Below are 13,436 nucleotides of genomic sequence, written 5' to 3'. Positions count from 1 at the left end.
ATGTCCCTCACCAAATAATAAATAAAACTAAAACAAATAACAACAAGAAAACATTTCCTTAGCTCTTAGAAGAGATGAATAGGCAATACAAGTGATATATATCAGATAAAATATCTTAACTTGCATTCACCACCACTTACATAATATGGCTAAAGTATTTTTGATGCATATGCAAAGTCTTCTTAAGTGTGCAGACCATTGTCTGTGGGTGCACGAGTGTGTGTGCATTCATGTTTGTGTTAGGTATACAGAGAGATGGTCAGCAGTCTGGAACTCTGTGTGTGGTGTTAGAGTATCAGATAGAAACCATTACTGATAGCACTTCCTCTAGTATAATGATTTTTTAAGTGTCATTAATCTTCTTGATCTTTATCTAGAGAAAATCATGTATATATTTCACATGTTACAGTGCACACATTTCAGTATTTTCCCAAAATTTATTTTCTGGAAAGAAAAACAAGTCATTAACTCAATTTAATTTAGTAGATGATGTTTCTTTCCCAAGTCGCTAATTGCTAAAGAGAGAATAACTAACTATATAGAAAAGACTAGGTTGAAATTTCATTAGGCTTATGTAAATATCCACCAACAATAGGCACTGGCTCTAAAAGGCCATTGTGTGCACTTCAGTTAGAAGCAGATTGTTATGGTTGTCAAGAGAAACTCTTAGCCGCAAGCATGTGGACAGACCAAAGCTGAACAGCTGGTCAGTGCAGACTCACGATGTGCCTCAAAATATATGGTGACCGTTTATTGTTGGAACTTAAACAGAGAGGGCTCTGTTCTTCCCGCCAAGGTCAGCCTCATTGCTGAGTTTATATTTATAGCTGGCCTCTCCACCATCTGTGCACATGGCCTACACTGCACCTCTGTGGAGGTGGAGAGGCATTATTTTAAGACCTGATTAAAAAGCCAGGAAAAAGCAATCCATCATTTACAAGGAGGGGATGTAAGACAGTCACAATGGTGTGCTGTCATGCTTTCAGATTTTGGTCTACATTCTAATCCAATGCCAGATACAAGAAACACTGACCAAGAATGTAGAATCCACTGACAACATTTTACCATCTAGATGGGAGAAGAATGAATTATCAAGATTCTCCAAATACCGTATGCTAACACATATATATGGTATTTAAGAAAAAAAATGTCATGAAGAACCTAGGGGTAAGACAGGAATAAAGACACAGACCTACTAGAGAATGGACTTGAGGATATGGGGAGGGGGAAGGGTAAGCTGTGACAAAGTGAGAGAGTGGCATGGACATGTATACACTACCAAATGTAAAACAGATAGCTAGTGGAAAGCAGCCGCATAGCACAGGGAGATCAGCTAGGTGCCTTGTGTCCACCTAGAAGAGGGGAACAGGGAGGGTGGGAGGGAGGGAGACGCAAGAGGGAAGAGATATGGGAACATATGTATATGTATAAACTGATTCACTTTGTTATAAAGCAGAAACTAACACACCATTGTAAAGCAATTATACTCCAATAAAAATAAATAAATAAAAATAAAGATTCTCCAAGGTTTGCCCTAGCCAGGAGGTAAATGACATTTATGCCGAGGGGCGCCGTGCTCTTTTGTGGTAACAGAGACCCAAATGAATCAGGGCCTGAGTGGAAGGCAAGATGCTGTTAATAAAGAGCTACCTGTTGAATTCAGGTGTAAATGAAGTTGAATGCCTATAATTGGTTTATTGAACGAGCTGAACTATTGGAATATCAAGAGGAAACAGTTTTATTTTCTCCTGTCATCCACTTTCAAACACACTCTATCATATATATTTCCTACCCCAGATAACAACTTGGGTCAATCCTCAGGTCCTAAGGGCACCTTAAAATATTTTAAAAGCCTTATTTTCAGATATTAAAAACAATAATGACAACAACAGCAACACACACACACACACACACACACACACACACACACACACACACACACACACACACACACACACACACACACACACACACACACACACCAGTGAGATCTAAATCAAGACATTAACTTAATGTTCAATTTAAAGTTTCTCCCCTCCTCCCAGAGTAGGCCTGAGACCAAAAATGGGGAAGAGGCAATGGGACTGTCTGCCACCAGTTTTTTTTTTATTCTCTTGGGTCTATTCTTTCCCCCTCTGCTTAGGGCTTCTCCAGGGTAGAAAGAGAGGATGGATTTGGAGTAAAGAGACCAAGGCTGTTTTTCTTAGCCTGTGCTCTTCAGAGTCCACAGTCATGGAAGGCATCCACTTGCCTCTTTTTGGGGAGCAGCTCTGTGTTCTTCAGAGGCCCCTCCAACCTAGGAAGCCCCGCCCTCGACCCCTTCCTGCAGCAGGCACGGCAGGATCTGGCTAGTCTTCTGCACCAGCTCCCAGCTCAGCTCCGTCCCAGCCAGTGTCCCTCTAGTGTCTTTTGGTGGCTGTAGCCTTAGCAGCCAGGACCTCGTGGGCAAGGTCTTTCAAGATGTCTTCCGCCCTGCTTTCTTCAAGTGCAACTCACACCCTCATTCTTCCCAAAGGTGGAAATCGAGCTTCTCCCCACAGTTGCCTTCCCTTTTCTCCTCCTGCAGTTGTGGGCAGCTGCAGACAGCTTTTAGTCAGGATAAGTTGCCCATTTTCCATTTTTGCTAGAAACTCCCAATAAAACACACACACACACACACACACACACACACACACACACACACACTCCGTTCAAGGGATTTTCTTGGTATCTCCACAACTTGACTTGTGGGGGAAAGAAAACACCATGACGATGTCTGTCTAACCCTATGAATTTCAACACTTCAAAGAATCCTCCATCCCTAATGGCAGTTAAAGAGGACGATCACTGGGCCTGTTTGGTCACTGCCAACAAGTCCCAGGAGAAGGTACCTCATACTTCTCTTTAGAAATACGGGACTACTTATCTTGCATTTTCCTCAGCTTTATGGCCTTACATGAAAATCAATGTTAACTAGAATTCTCTTATTCTGTGACTTGTATAGCAGCCAGTATTAGTGTAAATGTTGCCATATTGTCGTTCATAATGAGATAGCACAGAGTTTTTAAACCATGGCTCACATTAGAGACCTCGGTTTTAGAGGTTCCTTTTCCCCTCCTTATCCATTACTGTTTCGGCCGAAGAGAATGTATTTAGTCGCACAAATGAAGTCACACTCACATGTAAGGCACATTAAATGGAGGGAAAACAAACAGTCCATCAGAGAAACTGGTGATCTTGAACAAGAGTTAACTTTAAATTCCTAAATAGTTCCTTTCATTCCTTTACTCATCTGGGACTGCGGTTCTACGGTTGCTTTTTTGTTTTAATCAAGAAAAGCAGAGAAAGTCATCGCTGTGAGCATTATTATGAGAGTCTGAGCATCTTCAGATAATTGGTTAGAGATGCACAAAATATAAGGCCTCAATAGGCACACTGTAAAGGACAGAAGCCAAAGAAAGACTATGTCTCATATATTTCTGTAGCTATATAGAAATTTCTGTTTTCTATTAAAATGACTGTTTCTAAACAGAAAATCTGTTTTCTATTAAAATTAAAATTCAAGCAGGGAAAGATTAAGACAAGGTTGAGTCAAGAGGAAGGAAACTGGCCTAAAAAAGTTGAAATTAACATAATCAATAGGTGGTATGAAAACTTTTCATGAGGAGGTATTAATATTTTAAGGTATTTTGATCTATAGAAACAATTGTTCAGTCCCTGCTTTAAAAAAAAAAAAGAATAAAAAGAGAGAAGGGATGTTTTTGACCTTCTTTAGTGTAACCACATTTCAGAGTAGCTGACCAGTTGTTTTTTGTGTGTGTTTGTTTTTGTCTGTTTGCTTGCTTTCTGGAAATCATATTGTTATGGGGATATTACATGACATGTCTATTATAGATTTATGCTAGTTTTGAATACACCACCATATTAAACCTCTAAAAGATTACAGAACAAAATAAAAAACTTAATAAATTATAGAAAAAAGGACAACTTATCAAAATCTGTTTTAAAAAAAGAGAAGAATGTTTTTACTTTCAAGTGATTACTTCTGCTATTTTCTACCAACTTCCATTGATTTAAGACTATAAATAAGCATGTATGTATACATGTATATGCTTATCTATTTTATATATATTACATATATATATATGTTCCATATATAGAGTTTATATTTATATGAAACACCAAGAAGAAAGGTAGGCCACAAAAGCGGGGAGACAGTAGTAATTTAGTGGTTGTCATCTTGACTGTATCTCATTGGATGGAGATATATATCGATAGTCATAGATATAATTTGCTAGCACAAATATACCATCAATACACACATGTATACCTGATTAACTGAATAACTCAATAATTTCAAATTGACTTTGAGAATAGGGAAAACAGTACAGATTTCACAGATGAACCATGCAGAACTGCAACTACAGGAACCAGAGCAAGGTTCACTTCATCTTACCAGGTTTAGGGACAATGAGCTGTGCACTGGTCTGGGCGTTTCCAGCCTCATTTTCACCCACACACTGATAAAAGCCTTCATCCGACTTCACCACCCCAAGGATTCGTAGGTTGCTTCCTCCCTAGGGAGAAGAAAAAGCAGGTAAAGCATTTGAAAAAGCAAAAAACTCCAAGTGACAAATGATCACAAAACAAATTTTAATTAAATTTCCCAAAAGAAACCAGAAGGGAGGCCAAGAGGGTCCTCAGCCTTACAGATATGTCCTGTGTCACCTGGGAAATGTCACAGATTCCCAAGACTCTGCTGAATCCACGTGCGGCAATTTAACCTAGTTCTGCTACGAAAAGTATACTCCCAGGAATGCACATTATCCTCCATAAGTGAGCAGTAAACAGAAAACTCTTTTATTAGGTATGGATGAAAGAGAGGTTAGTATCAAAAGAAATCTCATTCTTTTACTTGTACTGAAGGAAATAGTTTCAGTGGATGCTGGAGGGGGAAAAAAAGCAAAAGGAAACAAAAATTACTTATCTTTGCAGCTTCTAAAGGACAAGAAATCTAGGTTGGATATTTTCTGGACATTTGCAGAGAAAAAAGATGTCTGAAAATCCTTTTAAAATTGCGTGCCCTTTCAGGGATTTGGAGGAGGGTATGGTAGATCTTTTATACCCATGTCATTCTTGTTATATGGCCGAAATGTTTCACCTTCAGTAATCCATAAATTAAACACAGCAATGTTAACTCCTGTTTTATGTAAATTGGGCCACCATAGTTTTCAAGGATGGATGATAAAATGATCTGAAATAGCATTTAATTACAGTAACTCAGTTTATCTTCGATAGTGTAAGAATTAGTTCAGTAAGTGAGACGAGTTAAATCACTTGCCCTGAAGTCATTAAGAGATAAATATTACCTCATGGGGAATTCTTAATTGTTTTTAGTGTCTTGTAGTCAATTCTCAGCTGATGTAAAATTCTTAAGATAAAGTTGACTAACTTCCAATTAACAATTCTCGTATAAGTTACTATTTGTGCTCAATGTTACATGTGTGACAGATCTGGAGCTATTGGGGAAATATTTTTAAGCACAATTTAATGCGAAAAGGGCTCATACCATACCTTTTTTTTTTTTTTTACCTTAAGAAAAGGAACATTTTAAGTAGGTTGGCTATAATAAGTCATGCTGGGGGAAAGATTATTCAAACTGTAGAAAAAAATGAAATGCTTCATTTTATCCTGTGTCCTTAAGGGCACTCAACAATTTCCTCTATATGCAAGTAGCATATATTTTAGGCATATACAACACATTTCAAGTTGCCCCATGGCAGATCATTTTTAATTCAGTGATAGGGGAAACAGCATTGCATGTAAAGGAACTAATGGATTGATGTGGCATTCAAAAGTTAATTTTTTTTTTCCTTTCTTACTCTATTTCCAACCAATTAAATGAAACTAAAAATGAAAAATGGTAAGTGGTGGTAAACATAATAAAGATATTCTTTACGGATGTATTCCTTAAGAGCCCTTATAATGTGACAAAACGCATGAATCAAGAGGTGATGAAAGTTTCTGAAAGCCGACTGATCATGCAAGAGGGACCACCAGCAAGAGGCACTGTAAAGCCATGGAGAGAGCTTGTGCCTGAATTCTATAGGGCACTTACGCTATAACTGCCGTCTCCTGGGAGACCTGGCTTGGAGGACCACTTTTCTTTGACAGGGTCATGTCTGCATCTCAAACATAAGAGAAATGGATTGAAAGCCTCCTTCTTTAGCTGCAAAGTTCTTTGATATTTAAAAAGTGCTTTTCATATTTCTCAGATATTCATTTGAATTCAGAACCTCTGATGCTGACCTACACCAAAAGGAGAGTTTTCAGAGTATTTTTAAATGAGCAAAGCATTCTGCTGGTAGCAGCAAAAACAATAATAATAATGATAGGTATGGTTCACTCACTATGTAGCAGGACAACAACTCAGTGACTATACCACCATTATCCCTATTCTCTCTCTCCAGGGCAGGGACAGAGAGGTCCACTAAACCTTATAGGAACTATAAGAACCCTTGTTCTTGGCTTCAATTCTTTCCAAAGTTCAGAATTGCAAAGGATGTGAACTCTGGGTCTTCAAATCCTCTCCACCACTGCCACCACCATTGTCACTATCACCATGATCACTGCCCTTTTCTACTGCTCATGTAGGATCAGCTGGCCTATCTGGAAGAGTAGCAAAGGAGCAAAGAGTGACCATTCTAATTGCCGAAGTAAGACTACCATATTCATAAGTAGCGCATCTTACTTGAAACTTTATTATAATGGGCAAAATTTAAAGAAGTAAGAGATTCTTGGATTCATACAGTCTAGAACTAGATTCTAAACTCTGTTTGTCCAAGAACCACCAATGAGAATATTTAGAAAGCACCGGTCTTAGGCCCCCCCATTTTTTCTTTGTTTGTTTAAAACTGTGTCTGTAAAACAAGGGGGCTGGAATGTTTAATGACTCTTTTTTAGCTCCAAAATTCCAAGTCTAAAAAATGATTTGCTTTATTGGAACAATTTTCTTCATACATCATAAACATTCCCAATGGGAACGTTGTTCCCAAGAAAGAAAAGCAACTGAAAACAGAGTAGACAATGAATGGGATTGTAAAGTGAATATGAAAAAAGATAGTTACCACTATCTGAAAATAATCACTAGGAATGACCACATCTCCATTCTTCATCCAATTCACAGTGGGCACAGGCTTCCCAGAGACTGCACATTCAAACTCAATATCCATGCTTTCATAGGCATAGAGGTTGGAAGGGTGATTTAAAAACCATGGTGGAACTGTAAAGACAGAAAAATAAAAAGTGAGTGGGTGGGGATGTGAACTTGCATGCTAACATCTTCTCTGACTTAGAAACAAATATTGAAAATGTTTGTAATTCAAATAATTCCCCTAAGCCCTTAGTTTACTTTATAGGAACTACTGTAGGACACGATAAACTCCCTCCACGCCCCCATCCCTGCCCCCCGCCAAATGCAGTTAAACAGTGTGTTGTTGTGTTAATGGTGTCTTGCCACAAAGAACGTAAAAAAAAAAAACCTTTGCATATAATAAACAAAAATAAATAAGTAAAAATAAATAAATAAAAATAATTGCATATAATAAACATTCTGAATAACTAAGTATTTGCATCCAATTGACCTACATAAAGGACACTGGAAAGTCCATAAAGCTATGGAAACTATGCTGATAAAGCAAATAAAGGGGAGCTGATATGACTGACACAACCCAGTGTATAAGACATGAATGCTTAGTGTCTCTGTAATTCTAGAGTTTCATTAGGATTTAGCTAATGAGACGGACTCGTTCCTATTAACTGGCTGTGGTGATAGGGCACTAAAAATGACCATCATCTTTACTGTGGACACATGCCTATTGTCCTAGCAATTATCTACTCTAGTGCATTGCTATCCTATATTACTATTTTCTCAGCAGGGTACATGATACACTAATTTAATTTAATGTCTTAATTACCATAATACTCGTTACTCTATGATGGAAATTTTCAACTGAAAGGAAATTACAAATATAACACACCTTCACTAGTGAATCTCTCAGACTTGGTGTCTCAAAACACTGTGTAGGAAAGGAGCATTTTAAAAAGTGATGTTGGAAGGGATAAATTGGGAGATTGGGACTGACATACACACACTACTATATATAAAATAGATAACTAATAAGAACCTACTGTATAGCACAGGGAACTCTATTCAATACTCTGTAATGACCTATATGGGAATCTAAAAAAGAGTGGATATATGTGTATGTAAAACTGACTCACTTTGCTGTACAGTAGAAACTAACACAACATTGTAAATCAACTATACTCCAATAAAGAAAAAAAAATTTTTTAAGTGATTGTCATTTTCTTCCACTGGGAACCTTAAAATGATGTCAAACTTGAATATTTATATTGTCTGAAATCCAGGTTAAATTCACAGGGAAGTAGCAGCCTTGATCCCCTTTTCACCTTGGAAATAAATATGTATTTTTCGTAGACATTTTTAAAGACAGATTATAATTTTTGTCTTTGCTGTTGTTATGCTCAGTGCGTAAGGTGTGCTAATATTTGCTTCTTTGAGTAACCACCATACTTTGCTCTTTCCAACCACCATCAGCAAAACTTTCCCTTGAAGTCAAAGTAAATTTGCAATCTTTGATGGTCACTGCCTTCTAGGAAAATCGAAGAGCCAGTGGAAGGCACCCAGGATTCAAGTCCTAGTTCTTCTACTGAATGATCTTGGAAGTCAGATCTCTCCCCTCCCCTCCCCTCTCCTCTCCTCTTTCTTTCTCTCTCTCTCTCTCTGTCCCTCCCTCTCTCCCCTTCTCTGTCTTATCTTCCTGTTTTTAACTAAATATTTGGGCCTCTAGTACCCAACAACTTTTAAATTCTTGAATCTTTCACAGGGGCAACTTGGTTTAGATGACTTGGCTGGGATTCATTAATATTCGCAGACTAAAGATATGGAAAAAAATGTGTCTGAGAGCTTTCCTACAGAGAATGTGTCACCACTGTATATAGGGCTAAGATTAATTATTTATAATTTATAATAATATTAGACTTTATTTATTCTTTCACCAAATTCACTGAGAATGAACCAACATCAGAAATATTTATTGAGTTCCTCTGAGCAGATACATTTATTGTCTCTTTTGGATTCTATTGTCAATTTTATCACAGATTTTGATCAAGTATTTATTTACCAGCCAATGATTCCTGGAATCATTTGTGCCCACATCAGAGTTTTCAAAATTTAGATGACTTCCATAAGTGGATCTTGAAATTAATTTATTTATTGAGAGCTGACTGTACAATTTATTAGCCTAAGCACTTTATTATTCACACCACAACTCTTTGAAGCAGGCTCTTTTACCCCCATTCTGGAAATGAAGAGACTGTGGTGTGTAAGCAACTTCTCCAAACCACACAGACAGGCTGACTCCACTGCCTACATTCTGAACTATTTTGTAATAGTTCTACCTCTGGAAAATTCCGATGGAAAATTATTTTGCCACTGAAAAATTCTGATGGAAGGATAACTCAAAAATATTCCCAAAGCCTCAGTGATAATAGAAGTTAAGCAATTAGAGCTGTTAAAAAAATAACGTCACATTGTCTATTCTGCCTCTCCCTTAAGTCCTTCTTTCCTGGTGCCATGAAAACTGTCTGAGTCTGCTAAGCCCTGGTGTTCATGTTCATCAGATTTCCTGGAATCATTTGTGCCCACATCAGAGTTTTCAAAATTTAGATGACTTCCATAAGTGGATCTTGAAATTAATTTATGGGGTTGAGACTAAACTTTAAATATATATGTACATAAGTAATATAAATATACATAAACATATATCATACATGAACATATACATATATGTGTATATATTTATATAGAGAGGAAATTTAGTATTCTCTTCTCTTCCTGCTTTCCTCTTCTATACTCTTAATCCTTCCTATTCCTATGCTACTCCTCTCTCTTTCTTTCTCTTTTCTGTGATGAGCAGACTAGGATTTATTCATCCTATTTTAGGATTGCTTCCTAGAATTGAGGACCTAGGTATACCTTTCACTGCTCTGGGGTACTAGATTCTCAACACAAATATAAACTGGGACTAATGAGTGAATATGACTTATCAATGGTTGTGGATACGTTTCTTTAGCATTTTTCTGATCATGAAGAGGGAACTCAAACACTCCTTCTTCCATGAAATATTGTCTTTCATGAAGCCGATGGTGGATTTTCCTGCTTCTTGCAGTGCTCTCTCTCTGGGCTCAATTTTTATACCACTTATTATTGTTAGATATTTTTCACCTACATCATTATTTACTAATCAGACTATAAAGATGGGGCCTGAACATATGCTTTTTCTTTTCATTCCCTTTGAATATTAACATAGTTCTCCTTCCTTTCCACTCTCATGGAAGGAATAATTCACTACTTTAAACTATATGGGGGGGCAACAATTTCTTAATGACTAATAAAAACGAAGTGCCATGAATTTTCAGGTTTATCAAATCGTTCCATTCATACAGTTTTAGTCCATTTCAGAGAACTGCCTAACATACACGTATGACGCTACAGCAATTTCAGGCAAGATATTGCTTTTGTTATACTTTCCTTCGTTGGATAGAATAAAATTCATGACCAGAAATAAATTACCCACATTTTCATTAGATCTTGGTTTCTCAGGATCTTCTTAAGTACTCAGAGTACATATATAGAGAATGTTTATAACTTAGGGGTTGAGGGAAGAAGAAATAGTGACTACAACAGAAAGATGGAAAAAATATGTCTGTTCTAGAAAATGCTATCATATTTAGAAATGATTAATAGGTGAGAGATCCCTCTATACTGCAAGCATTAGAACTGTACAATTAAACCTTAAATTTGAATAAAAGTTTTCTCTAAATTAAATATTTTATAAATGAGTTTCTATGCTATGACTAATCATTTGCATTCTGTAGAGTAAAATTTATTTGGTAGTTTCAGCCCCAAACAAAGTCATCACCAACAACCTAAATAGTATTAAAGGTTTTATTTCACATAAAAGATGCCTCACAAGTATTTTTAGTAACATTTATCTATTCTTTTCCAGTTATTTAGGTACAAATAAATGTGGGTCAATTCTAAAATACTGCTCTAGGACACATAATTAACACTCTATTACCTTGACATTGAGAAGATTCTATACATCCTAAAAATTTACTACAGCTCTTTGAAACTGCAAGAATGAAACTTTAAAGGAATGCAGGTGGTTTAAATGAACACTAGGCAGAACACACAACTGGTGAATGATAAACATGATAAACATCATGGGAATGATAAACATCAAGGAAAAAAACAGATTAGTGAGATTTTGTTAGGAAGACAATAGAAATTACCATGAGCCTTGATGGGCTAAATTTTTACCCTGAGAACACTGGAAAGCCAGCTAGTGTCCCTGAGCAAAACACTTCTCTCTATCTCTCCAGGCCTTTTGGAGTTAATTTGTTGTTGAAATAGTGGACATAAACCCATTAGTCTTCTCTTAAACTTAAATACCTGAAGATTCTGACCAGATCAAAAATCTAAAATACGTTTGCTGCCAAATTGGGTTAACTCTATGTCCAAAATAAATTGAGTTCTTTCAAGTACAGTCAGATAATTTCACCTTAAGGAGCCATAGCTTGATATGTAATCACATTCAGATGACTACAAAGGAAGCCATCTGGGGTTGAATGTCGGTTTAGAGATAACATAGCACAGGGGGAAAATATTTTTTTTATCAATTCAGGCTTCCATGTTAAATGTACCTCAATGAAATCTTAGTTTTATGGAATAAGGTTTCTAATGGACATTCAATTTATAGATTAGAAATAGCTCTTTCATCCCATAGTTTCAATTCTTCCTGCACCAACTTCTGGTGCCAAAGTAACTTTCTTTCAGCTAACTTGATCTTTAAGTGAATAACCTTCCTTCTCCTTTATTTAACAAGGAGCTGTGTGATATATTTCTGCCCAATCCAACACTTCTCTCCAGGCCTTTTCTTATGTGACAAGTGACTTGAAATCTGCTGAATATTTTTCTCTAGTTTGTTCCTTCCTACCTACACATCTGTCCTCTCCCATAGGACTGGGTGCTGAGATTTGCATTTCATTCTCTATTTAAATTGTCTCTCACACTACCTGTCTGTACTCTCTTAAAAATTTTAGGTTGGGGTAAGTTGGGTTCTAGCCTTAAGTGAGTAGAATGTATCCCACACTGGAAATAAGATCTCATTTTAGTTTTGTTCTAATTAATAATATTGACTGGGGTTCCCATTGTTCTAGAAAAATGACTATTAAGCTATGGATTTTATTCTTAGCATTTTCTATTCAAAAAAGTGTTTCAATTTCTGGGGGTAGGGGGGTGTTTGGGTCCTCTTAACAACTTCCAGAATGTACATTACCTTTTCCCCTGACATATGTGTAAGCCTAAGTGGTATATTTAATTATATATTTTTTTTCTCAAGCAGAAGTAAATATATCATTATTGAAAACTATATTTCAGAAAAGCTGATGAAGCAACAACAATTCAACCCCTTGTAGCATCCATCTGGATGCAAATCCACCAAGCTCCTAATTTCTTAAGGACAGGGGTTGCCTTACTTCTCTTTCTGTCCCCAAGACTAAACATGGGATGGGTGCTAATAAATACTTATTAGATAAACAGGCATGGATGTGGTTTAGTCTTCACAGGCCAATGCTTTGGCATTGCCACTTTCTGGCTGCAAACAAGTAATAGCTATGGAAAAGCTAGATGAGGAACAACATTTAAGAATAAGGATATACTTTTCTTCTAAAGTCAATGCTAATGACAACAATAGAATATTAGAAGAATCAAACTATAAGCTATTCTGCTATAGCTGGCAAAGAGGATATTTTAATCATCTTAGAGAAATAAAAATTGAGACCTTTTGATTTTATCTCTTACCCCATTATGCCATAAAATTTGTGCTCCTATCTAAAAATTCTAGTCTATGTGCTGTGGGGATGAAGAACATCTGACCTTCAACCTTTACTTTGGAGTTGTGTTTAGGTTTTTTTGTTTTATTTTGGTTTTTGTTTTGTTTTTTAAAATATGTGCTTGGAAACTATTTTAGATCTCTTGTCACAATTTTCTTTATCCAGACAAATAATTCCTTACTCTTCCTCAGTTTCGGCTGCTTCTGTAATCAGGACTGCTTCTCTCTAAATCCAGACTGAGTTTTCCATTTCTCTCTTTAACTGTAGAGCTTAGGACCAAACTGGGAGAATGATGTTGTAAGGCTCAAACCAGTGATAAAAATGATAGGAGGATTAATCTCAAGGTCCTAATTCTATATGCTTATGTTATCACCATGTCTTTGGAAACTTGATTTGTGTGCTATCAGTGTCCTTCAGTAGATGTTGACAACTGTCCAACTGTTAAGTCTGTGTGTACGTATGCATATGTATATGTA

The 13,436-nt window shown here is 36.6% G+C and overlaps 1 protein-coding gene across 1 annotated transcript in view; it reads right to left on the bottom strand.

Annotated features, from left to right (window-relative positions):
• The window catches only part of DCC (DCC netrin 1 receptor), a gene marked incomplete at both ends in the record, with an annotated part of 1,188,726 nt that overhangs the window by 480,445 nt on the left and 694,845 nt on the right, over positions 1–13,436 (bottom strand). The window contains 2 exons of the mRNA XM_079717018.1: positions 4,436–4,556; positions 7,107–7,261. Coding sequence (XP_079573144.1) covers positions 4,436–4,556; positions 7,107–7,261 — 276 coding nt within the window. The remainder of the gene's footprint in view (positions 1–4,435; positions 4,557–7,106; positions 7,262–13,436) is intronic.

This window comes from Hyperoodon ampullatus (genome assembly GCF_949752795.1).
Source record: "Hyperoodon ampullatus genome assembly, chromosome: 13".
Taxonomy (NCBI): Eukaryota; Metazoa; Chordata; class Mammalia; order Artiodactyla; family Ziphiidae; genus Hyperoodon; species Hyperoodon ampullatus.
This window is presented reverse-complemented; position numbering and strand designations above follow the sequence as displayed.